This window comes from Phacochoerus africanus, chromosome 2 (assembly GCF_016906955.1).
Source record: "Phacochoerus africanus isolate WHEZ1 chromosome 2, ROS_Pafr_v1, whole genome shotgun sequence".
Taxonomy (NCBI): domain Eukaryota; kingdom Metazoa; phylum Chordata; class Mammalia; order Artiodactyla; family Suidae; genus Phacochoerus; species Phacochoerus africanus.
In genome coordinates, this window is record NC_062545.1 from 254,854,527 (window position 1) to 254,878,175 (window position 23,649).

General features: G+C 44.6%; 1 protein-coding gene across 6 annotated transcripts in view; it reads right to left on the reverse strand.

The window, feature by feature from the left end:
• The window catches only part of SUSD1 (sushi domain containing 1), a 147,970-nt gene that overhangs the window by 82,009 nt on the left and 42,312 nt on the right, over positions 1-23,649 (reverse strand). For all 6 annotated transcript variants that reach the window (XM_047768154.1, XM_047768157.1, XM_047768155.1 and 3 more), the window contains exons 6-8: positions 20,259-20,438; positions 5,482-5,579; positions 4,680-4,866 (exon numbers count right to left, since the gene is read on the reverse strand). In XM_047768154.1, the coding sequence (XP_047624110.1) occupies positions 4,680-4,866; positions 5,482-5,579; positions 20,259-20,438 (465 nt within the window). The remainder of the gene's footprint in view (positions 1-4,679; positions 4,867-5,481; positions 5,580-20,258; positions 20,439-23,649) is intronic.

A 23,649-nucleotide genomic window follows, 5' to 3' on the forward strand; every position in this document is an offset into this window, starting at 1 on the left:
TTTTTTAATCACACCTTCAAATTCCTCTTTCAAAACTTTTAAATTCCAAAAGCCAATGTGAAATGCCTCCAGAAATTCTGACCACAGAGTTGATGGCCCAAGAATCTTGTCTTCAGTCAAGCTCCCATTCACTTGGGAAGGCAACGAAAGGACATTCTCAGACAATCCTGGGCTCAGAGAAATATCTCGCTCCTCAGTAAGAAGACAGAAATCACTGTGCAGGGAGAGAAATAAAAATATAGAAAAAGAACAGAGAAACTTTGGTATGAAAGGAATGGCAGAAAGCACTGAAACTATGAAAACATATATCTGTTGAGGTAATTACTACAGGAGTTCCCATTGTGGCACAGTGGGTTAAGAGTCTAACTGCAGTGGCTTGGGTTGCTGCAAAGGCAAGGGTTTGATCCCCAACCAGCGCAGTGGGTTAAAGGATCCAGCGTTGCCACCACTGCGGTGTAGGTCACAGCTGTGGCTCAGATTCATTCCCCGGCAGATGCAGCTATTAAAGAAAGTATTATAAAAATGGCCATAAATCCACATAAAATGAATTTTTTTAAGATGTAATGCAGGTTTAACATAATTAAAAATAAGAAGCTGGCAATAAAATGTTGCATTATACCAAAAACATATGGGAAGCAAGAGGGGAAGGAATAAAAGGAAGTAAAGAATGCTGACTTCCTTTTCTTACTGGGGGAGAAGTTAAAATTTTTCAGTCTTGACACTGGTAATAAGAGTAACACACATTCAAGTAGGATTGCCTTGTTTTTGCTTTTTAAAATACAATGTAGAATAAAAGCAAACCTTATACTGCCTGAATCGCTGAAAAAAGAAAATCTGTACAGCAGAAAAAGAAAACAATGGACATAGCAATGTAGCATAAAAAAAGAAAAAATTAAGATGTCGGAATGAAAGGAAAATCATATCACAAGCAACACTAAATTGCTTAATGACTACTTTCCTCAAAAAGGCTTGCAACATAAGCCGTCTCCTAGAGTTGATCGTAGCAATGTTATCCAGCTAGCTTCAAGGAAGAACAAAAGTGGGCAAAGCCAAACCATGCAAATAGAGCACAAAGAAATCAAGAAAACCGATATTACTATCAAAGTATAATTCAAGGCCCAAAATATTAAACAGGATAAAGTGAGCCACTTATTAACAGGGGAAATTAGAACTTACAATTAAGAAATCAATCATGAACATAAATATCACAACATCAAAATGTGTGAAGCGAAACAATTAGAATTTCTACAAGAAGCAGAAAAACGCCAATTCAAGTAAGCGGAAAAACAACTATGGAAATCCTGAAAAACCTAACTACTAGAGTTAATTTAAGACTAGAAATTGGGGAGTTCCTGTCATGGCACAGTGGTTAACGAATCTGACTAGGAACCATGAGGTTGCGGGTTCGATCCCTGGCCTTGCTCAGTAGGTTAAGGATCTAGCGTTGCCGTGAGCTGTGGTGTAGGTTACAGACGCAGCTCGGATCCCGTGTTGCTGTGGCTCTGGCGTAGGCTTGGCAGCTACAGCTCCGATTCGACCCCTAGCCTTGGAACCTCCATATGCTGCAGGAGCGGCCCAAGAAATAGCAAAAAAAAGACAAAAAAAAAAAAAGACTAGATCTTACCTTACTTATAAGCACTCTACCTATTATCACAAACCCTTGCCAAAGAGTAAGCCCCAAGGAAATAAGTCCCCCCAGTGAATACCAAATATGAAAACACTGGAAATTAACCACAAAGTGTAAACGTTAAAAAATGTTTAAACCTATCACTTGACAACATACATAATTAATCCTTCGATCAATGGGGAAACCAAAACAGCAAATATACAATGCCTTGATAGTAAAAATAAAAAGAACATATATTAACATCCTCATAAATAATTCTTCAATCAAAGGAAATTCAGAATAGCAGTTATACCTTGTCTTGAAAATAAAGATAAAGAGAGCAAGTATTCATGCGCGAGGAATTCTGCCAAAGCCCAAATCCAGAAGGGAGAAAGAAGCATTGAAGACTTTTATTAACAAACAGAAAACAATGGAAATAAGCTGAATTATGCATTCAACTCAAGAATTTAGTAATAGAACAAGATGACCAACTTAAGTGAACCAGGGAGGAAATAATTAAAAAAAAAAAAAAAAAAAAAGGAGGAGTTCCCGTCGTGGCGCAGTGGTTAACGAATCCGACTAGGAACCATGAGGTCGAGGGTTCGACCCCTGCCCTTGCTCAGTGGGTTAACGATCCGGTGTTGCCGTGAGCTGTGGTGTAGGTTGCAGACACGGCTCGGATCCCGAGTTGCTGTGGCTCTGGCGTAGGCTGGTGGCTACAGCTCCAATTCAACCCCTAGCCTGGGAACCTCCATATGCCGCGGGTGCGGCCCAAGAAATAGCAACAACAACAACAACAAAAGACAAAAAAAAAAAGGAAGGGGAGGAATGAACGAGATAGAAAAAGAAACAATTTTAAAAAAGAGAGAGAGAGATTTTTCTTAGGGGAAAAGAACAGTAATAAAACAGACACCCAACCTAAGTAAATCAAGTGTTAAAAAGAAACACAAAACTAGGAATCCAAATAACCTGGGGTTATATAATCTGTAACCCCAGAGGAGTTATAAATAAATATTCCATGTGATAGTCTCCCAATATATTTAAAATCACAACTAAATGGACATTCTTAGGAAAATAGAGATTATGAAAAACTGACTCAAGAAAATGTAAGAATTATAAACAGAACCCCCAAATCACAGAAGAAATGGACAAAGTTCTCCAAGAATTGTTTCCCAAAGGCGTGAGACAAAAAAACGATCTTTTGCGCAAACGTGTCCAACTTGATAAAGGAAAGGAATAATTCCGACATGATAGAAACTTTTCCAGAGCATAAAAAATACGGAACCCTTCCCCATTCATGTAAAGAGAACTAGCATAATGCTAATAATGAAATCAGAGAGCTAAACGTGTAGGATCTGGAGGAGGAGAATGACAAATCGTCACCGGAGTGCATAAATATAAACAGACAAGACAAAACTGGAGCAGATACTGAGCAAATGCAGAAACGTACCTTGTTCCCAGTTGGGAAGATTCAATGCCAACCCCAATTCTCACTAGATTAACTTGCAAATTTCATCCAATTCCACTTTAAATTTCAGACAGAGGAAAGATATCTGGAGATGTTAAAAAAAGCTCAGCCATAGTCACCCAACGCCTAAACGGCAGAGTCAAGATGCACATCCAGGTCTGTCTGATCCCAAAGGCCATGCTTTTCCCAGTGGAAATTAACTTGAAGAGGTAATTGGATATTAGCAAAAACAGCTGACACTGAATAGCAAGCTGTCATTCTGGCTGAACAGTGACCGATGAGTTTGGAGTCCTGGGATGATCTTTTCAAGACATATTCCTAATAAATCCACAGTAATTTATTGTTCATTTTGAACAACTTTCTCTAATTAGTGACCGTATTAATTTGACAACATCTTTTCCTGCATCGTAGTTAGTTAGAAAGAAATCACTTTGTTTTACTTATACACAAGTACCCTGGAACCTATTTTATATCATTCATACTTGGCTTGATACTGTTAAGATTGGCAGACTTTTCGATTATTTCTGCCAAATCCGTGTTACTTCCCAGTTCCTCGCGGCAGCAATACCTGAAGGTTGAGTTTTCTCGAGTAGGACATCTAGTAGCTATTGAGAACTACCTTAACTCATCCAACATAATGAACGATACCAACGGCTTCTCAAGGTTTGTTTATAAGGAATTTAATTAGTCCTGACACCCCACAACCAGAATTATGAGAGAAAAATTAAAAAAAAAAAAACCTTACTGTAATGTTATGATGCTATAAAAATCCAGGTGATAACTACATGCCTTGGGGTTGTCATAACTTCTTGAAGCTCCTTCCTGTCCACTCCTCTTTCTACCCAACATCCTAGGCTGCCTCCTGCTCTCCACTTGCTCACTCTCAACTTGATTCCCCACCCCAATCAGTCCTGGGGGTCAGTTCCCATCCTAGAGGTAAAGCTCCTGGGTCAGCTTCTTTGGTTCCTCCTCTCACGTAGGCAAGCAGAGGAAATGGCTTTCAAGTTTCCCACCATAGATAAGCCATGTGGCTACCCCTCCTACCCCCACTGCCTTGGGTAATTAAAATTGACTACATCATCACCTACTGTTCTGGTGTGGTATTTGTTTGTTTGTTTGTTTGTTTTGTTTGTTTTAGTCTTTTTAGGGCTGCACCCATTGCATGTGAAAGTGGAAGTTTCCAGGCTAGGGGATCTGAGCTGCATCTGTGACCTATGCCGAAGCTTGGGGCAATGCCAGATCCTTAACCCACTGAGCAAGGCCAGGGATTAAACCCACATCTTCATGGATACTAGTTGGGTTCTTAACCTGCTGAGCCACAACAGGAACTCCATGTTCCCATCTTTTAAATACCTTCTTATCACCTTCCACGTCAATAAGAGAACCCAGCTGAGAAACAAGATGTCAGTGTGGGCTCAGCCTGGCATCCATAGGATAGGAATCTCTCCTACTAGACCTGCTCTGGTTCTGACCCCCGGGGCAAGTAATCCCGCGGCTACAAACTCAGAAAGCAACTGTGAACTCTCCTGGCCTGTGGATTCTGAAGCACATTTCCCCACATCCGGTGAGTGGCATTTTCTAGGAGGAGATGAGACCTCCACTTACCAGCTGTCTGGAACGCAATGACGGCTGGCACAGAGCGCCTGGGAGGGGTGGTAGAAATGCTCACGGTGTAGTTGGTGCCCTGGTGCAGATCCAGGCACACTTCCGGGGTCCTGCTGTTCGTGGTCAAATGAACTGTCTCCTCATGAACTGATTCCGTTGGATCCAACCGTTGTCCTTTTATGTGTATCTTTGTGAGGAGAAAAGACGAGAGAATCCCATGACTCCAGTTAAAACAACCAAGAGAGATTTTGCGGTGCTGGAACCCACTCTGCTAATACTCCCTTTTATTCCGCACAGCTCAGCCCAGGGGAATTAAACAGGGCAGGCCTCTGCTATCAGGTATCTGATGAGGAAATCTGATCAGCCCCGTGATCCATAAACCCTGAGAAGTGACATAAAATGAGAAGACTTGCTAGGGAGTGCTGACACTCAAAGGACCAGTGATCAATGGAGGCGGTCACAACCTGAGACCCACTCGCTGCATCCTGTCACCGAGGCAGCAGATGCTTCTAGGCTTGTTCTGGGGGAGTGAAATACAAGAGCTTGGAAACAAGCAATAATGATGCCGCTGAATATAAATACATCCCACACACACACACCCCGGAAAAGGGCAAATATATTCAACACAACATGTAAAATACAATAATCCAGATAGCTTAAAGATTCCGTTCACTTTTTAAAAGGACTATGGGATTGGAAAGCAATGAGACCGAGAAGCGCTTCTGGAAGCGAGTCCCTCCGACTCATATTCCCATGGTAACCACTTCTGCCCTGGCAGGGAAAAGGAGATCATTTTGCTTACCTCATACACGAGCTCAGAGTTTATTCTTCTTGGGTTTCTTTGCCATCTCACGCAGGTGTTATTAAATACTGCCAAGTCATTAATTTCTATAATTATTTCTAAAATAGAAAAAGAGAGCGTCTACTCACAAAAAGGCATCAGGGGGCTCTGGAAAAATCCTAAGGGCCACCACGTTAGAGGGCACGACTTAGTTTATCTGCTCAGCTGGGATCTTTGCTGATTACCATTCAGAAACCACATGAGCAATGCAAGCTAACCCAGGCCCATCACTGCATCTAACTGCATCATGAACAGGCTAGGCCCGTTACCTGATTTGGAGGCAAAGCAAAGATTCCCAGTTAAGCACGGGTGACAACTTCAACCTGTGATTGGTCGGACAGGCCACTGGATGCCACTGGTGTTCCACTCCTGTGAGATGGAAAGCGGCCCAGAACTGAGCCCCGAGTCTTCCCTGAAGCTGCACAGGTAAGATCTGCTTCCGGCTTCCTCATCCCACCACCTGGCTGATGGAACGTTCTGATTGCCGGGTCACTACTGTTCCCAAGAGGGAAATGACGTGTGTCACCGCACAGGACCATTCCTCAGGAGCAGCCCATCGACGCAAACTAAATAAATTCTCCACATGATTCCCAGGTATTTCTGGGACCCCTTTAAGTGAAGCTATTTAATCCTGATTCATCAGGAAGCCACTGACTTCTTTAAGTTGTTCTGCTTCTTTTAAATATTCTGTGTGTATTTCATGTAAAAAAAAAAAAAATTGAGGAGTTCCCATTGTGGCTCAGCAGTTAAAGAACCGAACTAGTATCGGGTTCGATTCTGGCCTCACTCAGTAGGTCGGGGATCCGGCATTGCTGTGAGCTGTGGTGTAGGTTGAAGACCCGGCTCGGATCCCGTGTTGCTGGGGCTGTGGTGTAAGCCAGCAGCTGTAGTTCCAATTTGACCCCAAGCCTGGGAATTTCCATATGCCCTAAAAAGACCAAAAAGAAAAAAAAAATTGACAGTATGGGAAGTCATATCAGGGCCTTGCTTTCTGCGGTGACACAGTTTCCAATGGACCCAGGAAACCACCTAGGAAGTCGTTCAGATGGGAAGGGGCCAAGAATCTAGCTTTTTATCTGTTTAACAAATTCCCTGCAGGTAAGTAAATCTATTTATTTTTATTTTATTTTTTTTGGCGGAACCTGGGGCACGTTGAAGTTCCTGGGCCGGTGATCAAGCCCGAGACACAACAGCAACCTGAGCCACTACAGTGACAACGCCAGAGCCTTAACACGCTGCACAGCAAGAGAACTCCAGTAAATCTATTTTTATTGCCAGTTGACATAACCTTGTCTATAAAAATCCTACAGAATTCACTCATATATACCAAAAAAAACCTATTAAAGCTAAAAGAGGAGTTCAGCCTGTTGCAGGATACAAGGTCAAGGTACCAAAATCAACTGCATTTCTGTACACCAGCAAGGAACAATCCAAAATGAAATTTTTAAAAATTTTCGCTTCCAGGGAGTTCCCATTGTGTCTCAGTGCAAACAAATCTGACTAGTATCCATGAAGATGTGGGTTCGATTCCTGGCCTCACTCAGTGGGTTAAGGATCTGGTGTTTCCATGAGCTAAGGTGTAGGTCACAGACACAGCTCGGATCCCACATTGCTGTGGGCTGTAGTGTAGCCCAGCAGCTGTAGCTCCCTAGCCCAGGAACTTCATATGCTATGGGTGCAGCCTTAAAAAGAAAAAAGAAAAAAATTCTCTTCCAAGAGCATCAAAAGGAACAAAATTCCCTGCAGACAGAAGTTAACCATACTTTCCCCTGCAAAGGAGGGAACCAGTATCTTAGTGTCAGGAATATTCCTCGGCCCAAATTCAAGCTTCCCCACTGAATCAGACACACTTTGCAGATGCTTTAGAATCTGTCTTTCCTGCTCCTTGTTCCAGGCCTGCCTGGGCTTGGACAACATGACCATGTCTTGTCCCCCATCCTGGGGCATCCCCATTGCACATCCAGGTAGCGCAACCCAGAACAAGGCGGGGGGGGGGGATTAACACCTCATGGGGACAGGAGGTAGGGGGTGAACCCAGCCCTTTCCTGTCTTCCCCATGAAGGGCAGACCTACAAAGACTTCTCATGGTGGAGAGGTGCACGGGTGGAGCAATCCCTCGCACTAGGGGAAGACCAGCACGATGAGGCCCCCTGACACTGGTTCTCCTTCCTTCCCAGTTTCATGCACCTAAGCCCTCATTCCTGCTTCCCGGGCTGTCACTCCCTATTGTGGAAAAATGTAAGCCCTCTGCTCAGGCCCTGTTTTCTGGGAAACCCAAGGTAAGAGTCCCATCAGGAAGGGTAAGAAGGAATAATTTCCACCCCAGAAGATGTCTCTCTTCCTCTCAGCTCCCTTCCTTCCCTTCTAGTAAATCTCCTCTCAGCCTCCAAGTGGGAAGGGAGCCTGCAACTTAGGTACCTATAGGGCTGACCGTGTCTCCTGTTCTCAGAACCAATACTACCTTCAGACAGACACTGACCTACTGATGTCTTGGCCCATGGAAGATTTTTTATCTTTACTAAATCATCCCATTGGCAGTATTACTGAGATTCCCTGCCACGTATTATCTGGCCTCGCTCGGGTAAGCCCAGGTTGGCTGTCTGGGGGCGAGAACAAATGGGGCCAGAGAGAGAAGAACAGGCCAACTACTGGAGAGACACCAGAGGATCACCTAAACACGCCTGGGTCTCTACATCAACACTTCTCCCCAGATCACAGATAATTTGAAATCAAAAAGATACTCCAGGAATTCCCTGCAGCACCAGGATGTAGGTTCGATTCCCAGCCAGACACAGTGGGTTAAAGGATCTGGCGTTGCCACAAACAGGTCATAACTGTGACATAAGTCACAACTGCAACTCAGATCTGATCCCTGGCCCAGGAACTCCATATGCCTCAAGGCAGTGAAAGAAAGGGAGAAAGAGAGAAAGGAAAGAAAGGAAGAAAGAGAGACAGACAGACAGACAGACAGACTCCAGTGAGGACACAGGTATCCTGAGAGAGGCAGAGACCCTATCTAAAGATCCTATCTGAGAGTTCCCCTTGTGGCCCAGCGGAAACGAATCCAACTAGTATCCATGAGGATGCGGGTTCAATCCCTAGCCTCATTCAGCGGGTTCACAATCCCACATTGCAGTGAGCTGTGGTGTGGGTCGCAGACACGGCTCAGATCTGGTGTTGCTGTGGCTGTGGCGTAGGCTGACAGCTGTAGCTTTGATTCAACCCCTAGCCTCAGAACTTCCATATGCCACAGGTATGTCCCTAAAAAGCAAAAACAAAACAAACCAAAAAACCCAACCCAACCAAACAACAACAACAAAAAAGATCCTATCTGTTCACTTCCTTGGGTAGCATAAAGATGATGTTGGCACCAGTATTTTATCAGCACGAACAAGCCCCAAATATTCCCAGCCCTTTCCCTCTCCACCATCCTTCAAGGCCCGAGACTTCTAGCCCGCTCTGCTCATCCCCACTTCCTTTGAATACTAACTCGCCCCTTGGTCCAGAAGGAAAAAGAAACATCCCCGCCCCCACCTTCCCCCTGTGTTGCCAGTAAAGCGCATTTCCTTCCCACTCGGGACCCCTTTGCCACCCAAGCAGAGATTAGAAAGGAGACATGCAAGTTCCCTTCCTTGTTCTTCCTTTTTGCTCATTCATTATGACAACCACAAATGACATCGCAAAAATGCCATCTGCCTCCAGCTTGTGCCACGCTCCCTGCGCAGATGGCACCCAGGTCCGACTAGAGGGATGTCAGCTATTTCATCCCAAGGAACAGTTTAACAAAACTGCTTTTCCCTCCAACTGTCTACAAGGCAGCTGGAAAGACTTTTTTTTTTTTTTTTTTTGCCTTTTCTAGGGCCACTCCTGCAGCACATGGAGGTTCCCAGGCTAGGGGTCTAATCAGAGATGTAGCCGCCAGCCTACACCACAGCCACAGCAAGGCGGGATCCGAGCCGCATCTACGACCTACACCACAGCTCATGACAACGCCAGATCCTTAACCCACTGAGCAAGGCCAGGGATCGAACCCACAACCTCATGGTTCCTAGTTGGATTCGTTAACCACTGCGCCACAACGGGAACTCCGGGAAAGACTTCTTTATAAATGCGTCAGGCATTGAACATCCATGTTCACGCTGTCCCTTTGAAAGAGATGACTTCGGAGCCTATGCCCTCATCCCAATGGGACCGAACACTGAAAACATTTCTGGGCGTTCTCTTCGGGACTGGCTCCAGGGCTCCCTACTCACCATTCACCCTTAACTGAACAATTACCAGATGCCCAGCATCCTCCCGTGCCAGGCACTGGGCTGTGACACAGCTCAGAACTTAAGTCCTTTCCTCGGGAACATGTTGTCTGATGGAGGGAGCACACGTGTCAGCAGGTAAATTACAACTTGATACATATGAGAACAAAGCAACACACAAGGACCATAAGGTACAGAGAAAAAAGCCACCATGTGTCACTGGAAGACCTTGAGAGGTCATGACCTTGAGAGGGCTGAATGGATGAAGCATGGGGAAGACAACTAAGCAGACGGAGCAGCGGGTCCAATGCCTGGAAGGGTGAAAGGTGTGGCACATTCGGGGTGGTGACAGAGATATCTGACGATGTGCTGGGGAGGAGGAAAGAGGTTGCAGAGCGAGGAGCAGCCCAGTCTTGGGAAGACCTACTCCCCAGACTAAGTGCAGACCTACTCCTATGAGCCATGGAGAGAAAAGCAGGAAGATGATGCTGACCCTTTTTTTTTTTCCTTTTTCAGCCTCCCTCCATGGCATATGGAAGTTTCCAGGCCATGGATCAAATCCACACCAGAGCTGTGACCTACACTGAAGCTGCGACAATGCCAGATCCTCAACACACTGCACTGGGCCAAGGACCGAACCAGCACCTCCGCAGAGACAAGCCAGGACATTCACATTCTGCGCCACAGCCAGAACTCCAAGGAGCCTTTTTTTTTTTCTTTTAAAGGAAGATAACTCTAAGAGTTCCCAGGTGGCACAGTGTGTTAAGGATTCGTTGTTGTCATTGCTGCAGCTCAGGTTCAATCCTTAGCCCGGGAGCTTCCACATTCCATGGGCGTGGCCAAAAAAAAAGAAAAGAAAGGAAAGAAAGCTCTGGCGTATTTTGAAGGAGACATTGGAGGTCACAGGGAAAGAATGTGGCATCCTTTTACTAGGCAATTATAATACATCAAACACCAATACACAGGTCCTTATAGATTTGCTCACAGAGCAATCACAGGAGGCAATAATAAATCCATAAGGACTGGAGGTCCCATTGTGGTGCAGAGGAAATGAATCCGACTAGGAACCATGAGGTTGCGGGTTCGATCCCTGGCCTCAATCAGTGGGTTAAGGATCTGGTGTTGCCATGAGCTGCGGTGTAGGTTGCAGACACAGCTTGGATCTGGCATTGCTGTGGCTGTGGCATAGACCGGCAGTTACAGCCCCGACTGGACCCCTAGCCTGGGAACCTCCATATGCTGAGAGTGCAGCCCTAAAAAGACAAAAAAAAAAATCAATAAGGAGTGAGGAATTCCCTAGTGGCTCACCAGGTTAAGGACCCAGCATTGTCACTGCTGTGGCTTGGGTGGCAGCTGTGGTTCAGGTTCGATCCCCAGCCTGGGGAATTTCTGTACACCCCAGGAGCAGCCAAGTAATAATAATAATAATAATAAAGAGTGAACATTTATTGAGTTGTTACTGTGGATCTGATAATATGTACAGTACTTTGAATGTCTCATTCATCTAATCTTTAAAATAACCCCATGCATTTGACGTAATCATGTCCATGTTACAGACCCGAGGCTTCGAGAAGTTAAGTAACCTGCCAGAGGTCACACAGCCAGCAAGCAGTCAAGTCAGGACTCAAAACTAGACCTGCCGGACTCCAAAGCCCAGAGCCTTTACACTAACGTAGTTATCCAGCAAAAAGGTGAAAAGATGAAATCAGGGCACTGTATTTAAAATCATGAGCAATTCTGAAGGAGCAGCAACAGGAGGTGAGAGATAAGGGACAGCCAGGAATCTAGGCTGACCGCCAGTCTCTGAGCCTGAGAGTCGGAATGGATGGCCTTTTGCTGCTCTCATAAGAAATACAGGAGGAAGCAGACCGGTTTTATGAGACACAGACCGATGCATGGTGTTTAGAACACACTACATCTGAGTTCATCTATCCAGGTGAAAAAACAGTCTCAAAGGTCATCCGTGTATGGATGGCGGCTGAAGCCCTGGGGGCAGGTGGAACCCCCAGGTAGGACGTGGAGGGCAAGCGGCAGGAGGGCAGGGCTCTGGGACACACGGAAACCCAGGGGAAAGAAGAGGAGAAAGAGGAAGGATGTTGGCTGGGAGAGCATGACGCCTCGGGAGTCAGGGGAGGAGATGAGCTGAAGGGGTGTCTGCTTCCTCCAAAGTGATCGCCCCTCCTTCCCTCCAACCCCCCTCCCCAACCTCCTCACCCCACCCAAGACAGGCCTGGAGAACATATGGCCCTGGGGGCTCAGACGCTCTCTCCCTCCTCGGATGCTCTTCCTGCCCCGTGGAGGGCAGCGGATGCCATGATTACATCTGAGGCCTGACTCTGGATGGAGGGAGGCAGAGCAGGCCTCTGGCCTGTCCAGCTGCAGGATGCTTAGGACTCTCTCACTTTAAATGAAGAAGGCCCCTACAGCATCCAAGTGAACTCTGCAGTGAACTTTGGGACTTCACGAACCGAAGCCTCTGTAGGTAATAAAGTACCTATTTTTTAGGGCTGCACCTGCAACATATGGAAGTTCTTAGGCTAGGGGTCAAATTGGAGCTGCAGGTGCAGGCCTAGGCCACAGCCACAGCAACGTGGGATACGAGCCCCCATCTTTGACCCACACCACAGCTCACGGCAACACCAATCCTTAACCCACTGAGCAAGGCAAGGGATAGAACCCACATCCTCATGGATACTAGTCAGGTTCACTACCACTAAGCCACAACAGGAACTCCGATAATACAGTGCTTTTGCTTTGCTTTAGCTTCTGTATATGGTGCATGTGTGTGTGTGTGTGTGTGTGTGTGTGTGTGAGAGAGAGAGCGAGAGCGAGACAGAGAGAGAGAGAGAGAGAGAGCATGCGCACATGCGTGCGTGAGTGTATAAATGTACATGCATATATATAAAGCTATGTATCTTAGTAGTCTATTAGCACCCAGTATTTCTCTGTGGTGCACATCACAGTGATAATTAAACAGTTTTGTAATTAGTTATTTAATGTCTACCTGCCCTGAATGTAAGCTCTAGGACTACAAAGACCAGGTGTGTTTCCCCACCCCCAGAAATTAATGCAGTTGGTTAGACATAGATATTCCTCAAATATCTAATCATTTGGTTGACCAATTGAATAGATGGATGAATATAAAAATAGAGGATAGACGATGCTAAATGCTGTGGGAAGGTTAAGAGGATTGACCCAAGAATATGAATTTGACAGTTGAGAGGTCATCAGTGACCTTGGCGAGAGAGCGATAGAGAAGGTGGGTGTTGGATGCCTGATGCTCCTTCAGGAGGCTGAGAAGGGGGTGGGGGGGACAGAGACAGTGAGCACACGTTGCTCTCTCAAATGTCCCACTGTGGGCTCCGCTTAGTCTGGCATATACTCTTAGTTTCCCATTGCATACCCATTTTCTTTATTTCTGAAAACAGTAAAAGGTCCTACGGAATAAATTCAGGAGACCCTCAGAGAATGTCAAACTCAGTGTTACTTCTAGTCAAAAACAGGAGTTCCCGTTGTGGCGCAGTGGTTAACGAATTCGACTAGGAACCATGAGGTTGCCGGTTCGGTCCCTGCCCTTGCTCAGTGGGTTAATGATCCGGCGTTGCCGTGAGCTGTGGTGTAGGTTGCAGAAGCAGCTCGGATCCCGCGTTGCTGTGGCCCTGGAGTAGGCCAGTGGCTATAGCTCTGATTGGACCCCTAGCCTGGGAACCTCCATATGCCGTGGGAGTGGCCCAAGAAATAGCACAAAAAACAAAAAACAAAAAACAGCTGATTTCAAAAGGGACGTGACCAATCTTCTAATATGACTCGTAAACCACCTCTGAAGGCACTTCTCAAACAGAGATTACAAAACCGACACACGTTGATAACAGCAGCATCACTGAAATGAGGGTTTGGCTTCCCAAGGTGACAACTTTGAATAAATGCATGTTGAGCCATAAGAGTTCTGCTATGTTTCGTTTCTTGTTTTTAAGGCTTTAGGATCACATAAAATAGCATGGCTTAGAGTAGTGCTTTCCTAAAATGCACTGTACACTTTAGGGTGATTTTTGGTGGCACATGAATACATTTTGTTGTTGTTGTTGTTGTTGTTGCTATTTCTTAGGCCGCTCCCGCGGCATATGGAGGTTCCCAGGCTAGGGGTCGAATCGGAGCTGCAGCTACTGGCCTACGCCAGAGCCACAGCAACACAAGATCCGAGCCGCGTCTGCAACCTACACCACAGCTCACGGCAACGCCGGATCGTTAACCCACTGAGCAAGGGCAGGGACCGAACCTGCAACCTCATGGTTCCTAGTTGGATTCGTTAACCACTGCGCCACGACGGGAACTCCATTTTTATATGTTCAATTTGTGTTGATTTTTGCGTGTATTTGAAAAAAAAAAAAAAACTAGGTGTTCCTCAAATTCATGATATCGCATACATTAGAAAGTTGTCCTTTATCAACAAATTTAAATTATAAATTTAAGTTTTAAATATACGTTGTTTTCAGGTCAGAATGGCCATCATTAAAAAGTCTACAAATAACAAATGCTGGAGAGGATGTGGAGAAAGGGAACCCTCTCACACTGTTGCTGGGAATGTAAATTGGTGCATCCACTATGAAAAACAATGTAGAGGTTCCTCGAAAAACTAAAAATAGAGCTGCCATAAGATTCAGCAACACCACTCCCAGGCATATATCTGAACGAAACTAATCTGAAAAGATACATGCACTCCTACATCCACAGCAGCACTACATACAATAGCCAAGACATGGAAGCAACCTAAATGTCCATCACAGAGGAATGGATGAAGAGGATGTGGCACATGAATACACAATGGAATATTACTCAACCATAAAAAGAATGTTTTAAAAAGGAGATCCCATTGTGGCTAAGCAGTAATGAACCCAACTAGTATCCATGAAGATGCAGGTTCAATCCCTGACCTCGACCAGTGGGTTAAGGATCTGGCGTTGCCAGCAGCTATGGTATAGGTCACCAAAACGCCTCGGATCCTGAGTTGCTATGGCTGTGGCTAGGCTGGCAGCTACCGCTCCGATTCAACCCCTAGCCTGGGAACTTTCCCTATGCTGCAGGTGCAGCCCTAGGGAAAAAAAAAAAAAAAAAAAAAAGAGTGAAATAATGCCATTTGCAGCAACATGGATAGACCTAGAGATTATCATACTAAGTGAAGTAAGTCAGAAAGAGACAGACAAATACCATATGATATCACATATATGTGGGATCTAAAATATGATACAAATAACTTATTTCCAAAAAAGAAAGAGATTCACAGACATAGAAAACAAACTTACAGTTACCAAAATGGAAAGGAGTCAGAGAAGGGATAAGTTGGGAGTCTGGGATTAGTAAATACAAAATACTACACATAAAATAGATAAACAACAAGGTCCTACTGTATAGCACAGGGAATTATATTCAATATCCTGTAATAAACCATAATCAAAAAGAATATGGAATTCCTGTCATGGCTCGAGTTGCTGTGACTGTGGTGTAGGCTGGCAATTCGACCCCTCTCCTGGGAACCCCCATGTGCCGTGAGTATGGCCCTAAAAAGACAAAAGAAAAGAAAAGAAAAGAAAAGAAAAAATATGAAAAAGAATATATATATTCATACACATGTGAATATATATATATGTATGTATAACTGAATCACTTTGCTGTACGCCAGAAACTAATACAACATATAAATCAACTATACTTTAATTTTTTAAAATGTTCTTAAATAAAGTTGTTTTAAGAAACTTATAAAGTAAATAATATTTTTGTTCTGGCAAACATTACCCGGGTGTCCTACAAATAATTCAAGCTCGGGGAACTCTGGTAGGCAAGAGATGGCAGGCTTGCCGGGCGTAAAGACCTGAATTCAAATTCTGGCTCCGCCGTTTGCCAGTTGCTCAATGACTCTGTGAAAGTTGCTTAACTTTTATGAGTCTCAGATTACTCAGCTCTGAAATGAAAATGACAGTAAGTACTTCACAGGGTTTTTCTGAGGACAAAGTGAAATCAAGCATCAAGCCTCTTAGCTGAGCCGTGGGCGTTTCAGTCAGTACCTGATCAATGGCAGCTATAATGCTTGACGTCTCAACATTATACACATATTCAAACAAATCCCAGCCATGTGGCTATTTGCATAAATGTGGGCATTTATTCTGGCTGACCTTTCTCTTCTATCTGAAATAGGTTTCGCTGCAAGTGAGCACCCACTGAGCTGAAGAGGAAGATCAACAAGAAAAAAACCCAGAAGGGACAAAAGCTACCAGGAGATCTGGAGGCATTTGGAGTCTGTGCCTGAGCCGGGTGAGGGGGCTCAAAAAGGATCCCAGCCGTCAAACAGTCTGTGTTTCAATACAGACGAGGCTCTTCTCAGAGCCTGCAGTGAGTGAGTGTCGACTTCATAATTATTAACTCAGATTCTAAACACAAAAAGCCAAATGACCTGTGCAGAATGAAAGCCAGGGACAGTCTTATCAAGAATGAATCAGTCTCTTTGATCTTGAGGTGAACCGACTCACTGAACATCAAGCTTCCACCTGGGGTTTTTCCAGACACTCAAGTAATTGCCTAATTCTTAGCTGTCTGGAGTTTCCAGTCTAAACCGGCCTTAAAAAAAAAAAAAAAAAAACCACCTTGCTGGAGTTCACACTCCATTAAAAACATATACATACCTGTGATACGAGGCCAAAGAAATTGGGACTCCAAAAATATTTTTAACTAAAAAACCCCATGTAACAAGAAGATAAATCATTTCACCCAATTTGGAACTCAACACTCAAGTAGAAAAAAAGGGGTAGACAGAAGGAAAACAGAGGACAGGGGTAAAAGGCATTCAGAAGTTAGGCAGGACAGTAGAAGGCGGAGTTCCCGTTGTGGCGTGGCAGAAACCCAAATCCAGCTAGGAACCATGAGGTTGCGGGTTCGATCCCTGGCCTCGCTCAGTGGGTTAAGGATCCAGCGTTGCCCTGAGCTGTGGTGTAGGTCACAGATGTGGCTCAGATCCCGCGTTACTGTGGCTGTGGTGGGGGCCAGCAGCTGTAGCTCCTATTCGACCCCTAGCCTGGGAACCTCCGTATGCAGCGGGTGCAGCCCAAGAAAAGACAGACAGACAGTCAGATAGACAGACAGAAAGAAAGAAGAAAATGGGGGGAAAACCCAGAAGTGAACATTGAGGAACATAAATATAAAATACACAGAGAGCTGGAGAGAAAGAGAACTATGAAGAAATGGGTGAAAAACAGAGAAAAGAAGGAAGAGGCAGCTGAGCAAGAGCCCTGGTAATCCGCCTCTCTCACTACAGTTCCAGAAGCCTCTCCTACCTACCCACCCAATGATCGGATCATGTGCACTGTGCCATGAATTAATCAGCATGTAAATCACCTTCTTTAACGGCGGAAATTGAATTTAGCTGCCAATCTTGATTGAGGGCATAGAGGCCTCGTCACAGAAAGATCACAGCTCTCAAGGAGAATGCCTTTTTTCTCCTTAAATCAAAGCTTGCATAAGCCCGTGGAAACAGCTGCAGCTGGAGCCACAGACGTTGTGAAAGGTGGCAGGCGGAGGTCGGTAATTATAATTAGCAGTTACATAACATGTTTGTTCTTCAAAGTGCTCTACAAGCATCAGCTAATTAATAGCTTACTCTGCCCCATGCAGATCCCCTGGTTGTTCATGGAGTGACGGGCTAATCCTGGTACCCCCATCGTTCTGAATGATGAAGGCACAGCAGCTTGAGCCATGAAGCAAATGCCTGAGGGTTCAGAAGCAATGCCCCGCTCTCCTACCAAATGTTGAATTCAGCAACCCATGAGGCAGCTGCCTCACTTCCTCCAAATACCTCTCAGAGGCGCAAGAACAGTTTGAACCACTATCCGTCTGGTTCAAAATGGCACTGGCTCGTCTCCATTTCCCCCATTATGAAGACTGGGACTTGGGCATCCTTCGGGTTAGTTACGGGTTTGCCCTTGCTTCTCTGTGGAAGTTGGACAAGTCATTCTCTGTGCAAGTTGGACAAGTCAATGGACCTAAGAGATAGTCAAACTGGATCTCACTACAGGTCCAGAAGCCTCTCCTACTACCCACCCAGCAATCGGGTCACGTGCACTGCACTATGTCCACGCTTTGTTTCTATGATTGCAATCTCTCGCCTACATCCTGTTGCCTTTGTGGTGGAGATAACTGAATGTGGGAAGAGCTTGGCACAGACAGCAGCTGAGCTGAGTCTGTCCTCTACTCCAGAGATGCTTTACCCCGGGACTTCACAGGTTCATAAATACCTTGAATTTGTAAAATATTACACATATGTGTGCATGTGCCTTTCTTTGCAGAAAAGTCTCTTGAGCCCATTGCCCCGTAAATTCCAAGAAGGTAGTGTCCGGTGAAGTACCTCATACACAGTGTATGCTGAATAAATATCTATTGATGAAACGGATAGATTTCATCAAATTCCTATCCCCCAAATGGCCATGAACCATCCCCTCTTGGCCAAATAATCACCAGGAGTCCATGCATTGTGTTTGCTCCAGCTAGATCTTCCTGTGGAAAACTTTGATCGGCAAGACCAAAAACGCTCTTTCATAATTCTGCTACAAGCCACAGACCCAGACCAAAGCCCCCTTGAGATTTTACTCTTCAGGGATCTGTCTTCAGAGCCAAGCAAGTCAACATCTGGAAATAAATCCCCAGAGGCATTCGAGACCAGGTGACGACCACTTGTCACACCCCTGGCCAATCATCACAAACATAAGAATCATTGCCTTTTCCCACCTTGGTTCTTGGAAGCGGAGATGTGAAATAAAACGTATGGAGGTGCACACTTGTGACTCACAAGAATATCCTCTCGAGCAAAGCTAATAATTTCAGTGAAAGAATCTGACTAGCATCCATGAGGATGCAGGTTCAATCCTTGGCCTTGCTCCGTGCGTTAAGGATCCGGCGTTGTCATGAGCTGTGGTGTAGCTCGCAGATTATGCTCGGATCTGGCGTGGCTGAGGCTGTGGTGTAAGCTGGCAGCTATAGCTCCGATTCCCTCGCCTAGGCACTTCCATGTGCCATGGGTGCAGCCCTAAAATAAAAAACAAACAAACCAAAAAACCTAAAATGTGCACAGTGCTTTAAGCTTTTCAAAATGCTCCCCATAGATTATCTCATGTGATTCTCTCTCAACAACTAAATAGGAAAAGCAGACTTTATTTTCACCCTTTTATAGATGAGGAAACTGAGGCACTGGAAGAATAATGCCTTACCTGGTGCCACACAGCTAGCACATGGAACTGCTAGAATTTGACGTGTCAAAACTCCTTTTCACCCAGTAATGGCATTTGTGGGTATATATCCAAAAGAATTGAAAGCAGGGTCTCAAAGAGATATTTGTAAGCCCAGGCTCATAGCAGCATCATTCACAATAACCAAAAGGTGGAAGCAACATAACTGTCCATCAATGGATGAATGGATAAGCAAAATGTGGTATATACACAGCAGAAGAGTATGCAGCCATGAAAAGAAGGAAATACCCCCATCTGCGACAATGTGAACCTGGAGTACATTACATTAAGTGAAATAAACCAGTCACAAAAAGACAAATACTACATAATTCTGCTTACATGAGGTCAATCAGTCAAACTCCTAGAGGAATTCCCGTTGTGGCTCAGTGGAAACAAACCCAACTAGTATCCGTGAGGATGCAGGTTCCAGCCCCGGCCCCACTCAGTGGATTAAGGATCCGGTGTTGCTGTGAGCTGTAGGTTGCAGACGTGGCTCAAATCTAGCGTTGCTGTGACTGTGGTGGAAGCTGGCAACTATAGTTCCCATTCGACCCTTAGCCTGGGAACTTGCATATGCCACATCTGTGGCCCTAGAAGAAAACAAACATGCACATGCACACACACAAAAAAAAACCCTCACAGAAACAGAAAGCAGAACAGTGGTGCCAGAAGCTGTGGGGAGGGGAAAGTAGGGAGTTACTGTCTAACAGGTTCAGTTTTTCAAGATGAAAAAGTTCTGGCAACAGGCTGCACAACATGAATCTACTTCACACTGCAAAATCATCGAGATGGTAGATTTTATGTCGTGTATAGTTTACCATGATTAAAAATAAACATGACAAAATCTTGCTATACATTATACCATCTTTTCTCTGAAAAACTGTCAACATGTGCTAAATTAGGACTTGTAAGTATGCCCCCTTGAGAATATGAGTCATGGAGAAAAATTTCTCAGCCCACCAAGCGGAAGAGACAGGAATCACTGTGATTTAAGGTGAGTTTCAAAGGATGGATACATAAAACTTTCGATCCAACTTATTTTCCCAATCCACCCTGTAAATCTTGAGGATTTAGCTGACAAACCCAAAGCCAGGTGCTTGCCCAGGTAAATGGCACAGCCAGGCACAGTACACAGAGTGAGCAATCCAAGTCTTTAGGCTATATGCTCTCGCTGGCTGTTTTGCTTCCAGGAGCCAGAAGCCCCGCAGAATGGAGTCTATACCTGTACACGTGGAAGCACTTGCTCTCCAGGTGCCTTTCCCTGTGCAAACGGAAGTGATCTTTCCTCCAGAGCTCTCGAAGCCCTCTTGACAGACGTAGTGAGCCACACCACCCAGGCTGGAGCTGTGATTGCCCACCAGGACCGCGTGCGGCACTTCCGGAGGGCGCCCACAGTTGATCTCTGCAATGGGAAGTAGCACAGCACTAGTTACCACCCAGGACGTCTACCCCATTTTTCATCTTTTGCAAAAAAACAGTTAGTAATGATACAGTCCAGTCAATGGGAAAAGAGAAAACACTAACCCCATCAAATAACCCAAGTGCACATATATAAAATAAGATCGTTCAAAAGTAAGGAAAATCGGGAGTTCCCAGCGTGGCTCAGCGGTAACAAACCCAACTCGGATCCATGAGGACATGGGTTCGATCCTTGGCCTTGCTCAGTGGGTTAAAGGATCCGGTGTTGCTGTGAGCTGTGGTGTAGGCTGATGGCTGTAGCTCTGATTCTTCCCCTAGCCTGGGAACTTCCACATGCCGCCAGTACAGCCCTAAAAAGACAAAAAAAAAAAAAAAAAGAGTAAGGAAAATCGAGATCTCTGAGTTTAATGAAATTTATAAACATGTATACATAGAAAATATCCCACTTATGAGATGATTTATACTATAAAGAATTTCTTGGTCAATGAAATAATCCATCTCGGGTTTTTTTTAAATACTAAGACCTTCTGTTGCCTTTTACTATGTATCTTCAGATCATTAATTCCTGCATAGATGATAATGCAAGTGTAGTTTTGTTGTCAACTGAATAGTCAATAAAATAGAAACAAAAATCGCTGAACTTTTTTTTCTTTTTTTTTTTTTTCATTTGAGTTTAGTTGCTTTACAAAGTTGTGTTGGTTTCAGATGTGCAACAACAACAAAAATCTCTGAACTTTTTCAAGCAAATAAGTGGGGAAAGTGTTTATGATCTAAACATTCAATTTATATGCACTTTTCAAAGAATAAAAATCAGTTGCATAGAGGGAGACGAACCTGGAATTATACCTTCTTTTATTTTATTTTTTATTTTTATGGCCGTGCCCATGGCATATGGAGGTTCTCAGGCTAGGGGTCTAATCAGAGCTACAGCTGCCAGCCTACACCACAGCCACAGCAACATCAGATCCAATTCACATCTGCAACCTACACCACAGCTCAAGGCCACGCCAGATCCTTAACCCACTGAGCGAGGCCACGGATTGAACATGCAACCTCATGGTTCTCAGTCGGATTCATTTCTGCTGCGCCAGGACAGGAACTCCCTGGAATTATAAAATTGATACGAAATGTTTTCTCCACAACTCCGACTACAAGAAGACACTGGAATGTTTACAGAGCACAATTTCAAGGAAAGGGATTATGACATTACCATTTTAGACCCAGCCAAACTCTACTTCCCATAAGAATAAAAGAGTTGGAGTTCCCTTCGTGGCACAGCAGAAAACAAATCCGACTAGGAACCATGAGGTTTCGGGTTCAATCCCTGGCCTCACTCACTGGGTTAAGGATCCCGCTGTGAGCTGTGGTGTAGGTCACAGACGTGGCTGGGATCTGGTGTTGCTGTGGCTGTGGTGAAGACCAGCAGCTGTAGCTCCAATTAGCCCCCTAGCCTGAGAACTTCCATACGCCGCGGTTCGGCCCTAAAAAGCAAAAAAAAAAAAAAAAAGAATAAGAGAGTAATTTTCAGATATTTTACAATTTTTAAAAATCAATATGTATATCTTTTCTGAAATAAATTCAAAATTGACTCTAGTCCGACAAAAAAAAAAAAAAGAATCAAAATAAATACCCTAAGAAAGGAGAAGGATGAGGATTTTTTTAATTTATTTATTTTTTGTCTTTTTGCCATTTCTTGGGCCACTCCCGCGGCATATGGCGGTTCCCAGGCTAGGGGTCCAATCGGAGCTGTAGCCACCAGCCTATGCCAGAGCCACAGCAATGCGGGATCCCAGCCGCGTCTGCAACCTACACCACAGCTCATGGCAACGCTGGATCCTTAACCCACTGAGCAAGGGCAGGGACCGAACCCACAACCTCCTGGTTCCTACTTGGATTCGTTAACCACTGCGCCACGACGGGAACTCCAGGACAGGGGGTTTTAGAAGAAATAACAAGTGTGCAATGAAAACAGCTCGGTGTACAGGTCAGTCCCTGTAATCATTTAAGGGAGACTACAGAGCTTGATAGAACTAGTAGCAAAGGATTCTAGAACTAAAAGACGAACAGTGTGAAAAATTAATAATTTGAAAATTAAATTCCAAATTATTTCAATAAAATCTGAGGAGTGAGGTAACGAAAACAAATAAAACATGCTAAATTTCCTGTACAGCAGTGGGAATCTCACAGACATATTTTATCTGAGAAAACATAATAAATGTAAAATAAGGTAGGCATAATAATCCCAAATATAAGCAATAGTCCAGATATACCTAAATCCAGAAAGAAAAAACATACAACTTGTGGCATTTGTTCTCATTTTTCGTTATCTTCCCAATCTGTAGAAAGCTAAGAAAATTAAGGACTCCTGACATTCAGTATTTTAGTGCATAAGTCTCTTTATGGAGATAAAACATTCAAAGTAGAGAAAATGATATGAGCTGTTCCCAACTCCGCACTAACCATCCTTGGCCTCTCTTAAATGAGCTTATGATACAGAATTGGTAGATTTAATGGAATTGTAGTCTTCTCCATCCCATTATGAAGGTTCTGTCTGTTGCGGAGTTCATTCTCCAGGGAGGCCTCCTGGAGCAGAATTTCATCTGCTGTCCTTGGAACTATCCTAAGACCCTCAATACAACAGTTGACCAGTTGCTCAGTTCTGAGTTGTTTGTTTTTCAGGGCCGCACCAGCAGCACATGGAAGTTCCCAGGCTAGGGGTCGAATCAGAGTTACAGCCGCTGGCCTACACCACAGCCACAGCAACGCCAGATCCGAGCCCCATCTGCAACCTACACCACAGCTCATGGCAATGCTGGATCCTTAACTCACTGTCAAGACCAGGGATCAAACCCGCATCCTCATGAATCCTAGTCGGGTTCGTTAACTGCTGAGCCACAAAGGGAACCCCTGTTCTGAGATTTCTTTTAAAAAAGATTAGTCTCTGGTCAGTACAGATGCAAATCATGAGTAGTCATGGGACCAAAATGAGATGGTCATTAAAATAAATCTTTCAACCCTGTCTACCTCTCAAGTCCCATATTTGCTCCCAGGGATTTGGTCCCTTCTCAGCCATGTTTACCAGACACATGCTTGGCCCTCTGCATGTTTTCCCAGCATCAAACCTTTAGACATGTTTACTGGCCCCAAACATTCCAAGACATGAGTCTATTTGTGTGTACCTGAGCAACCAACCA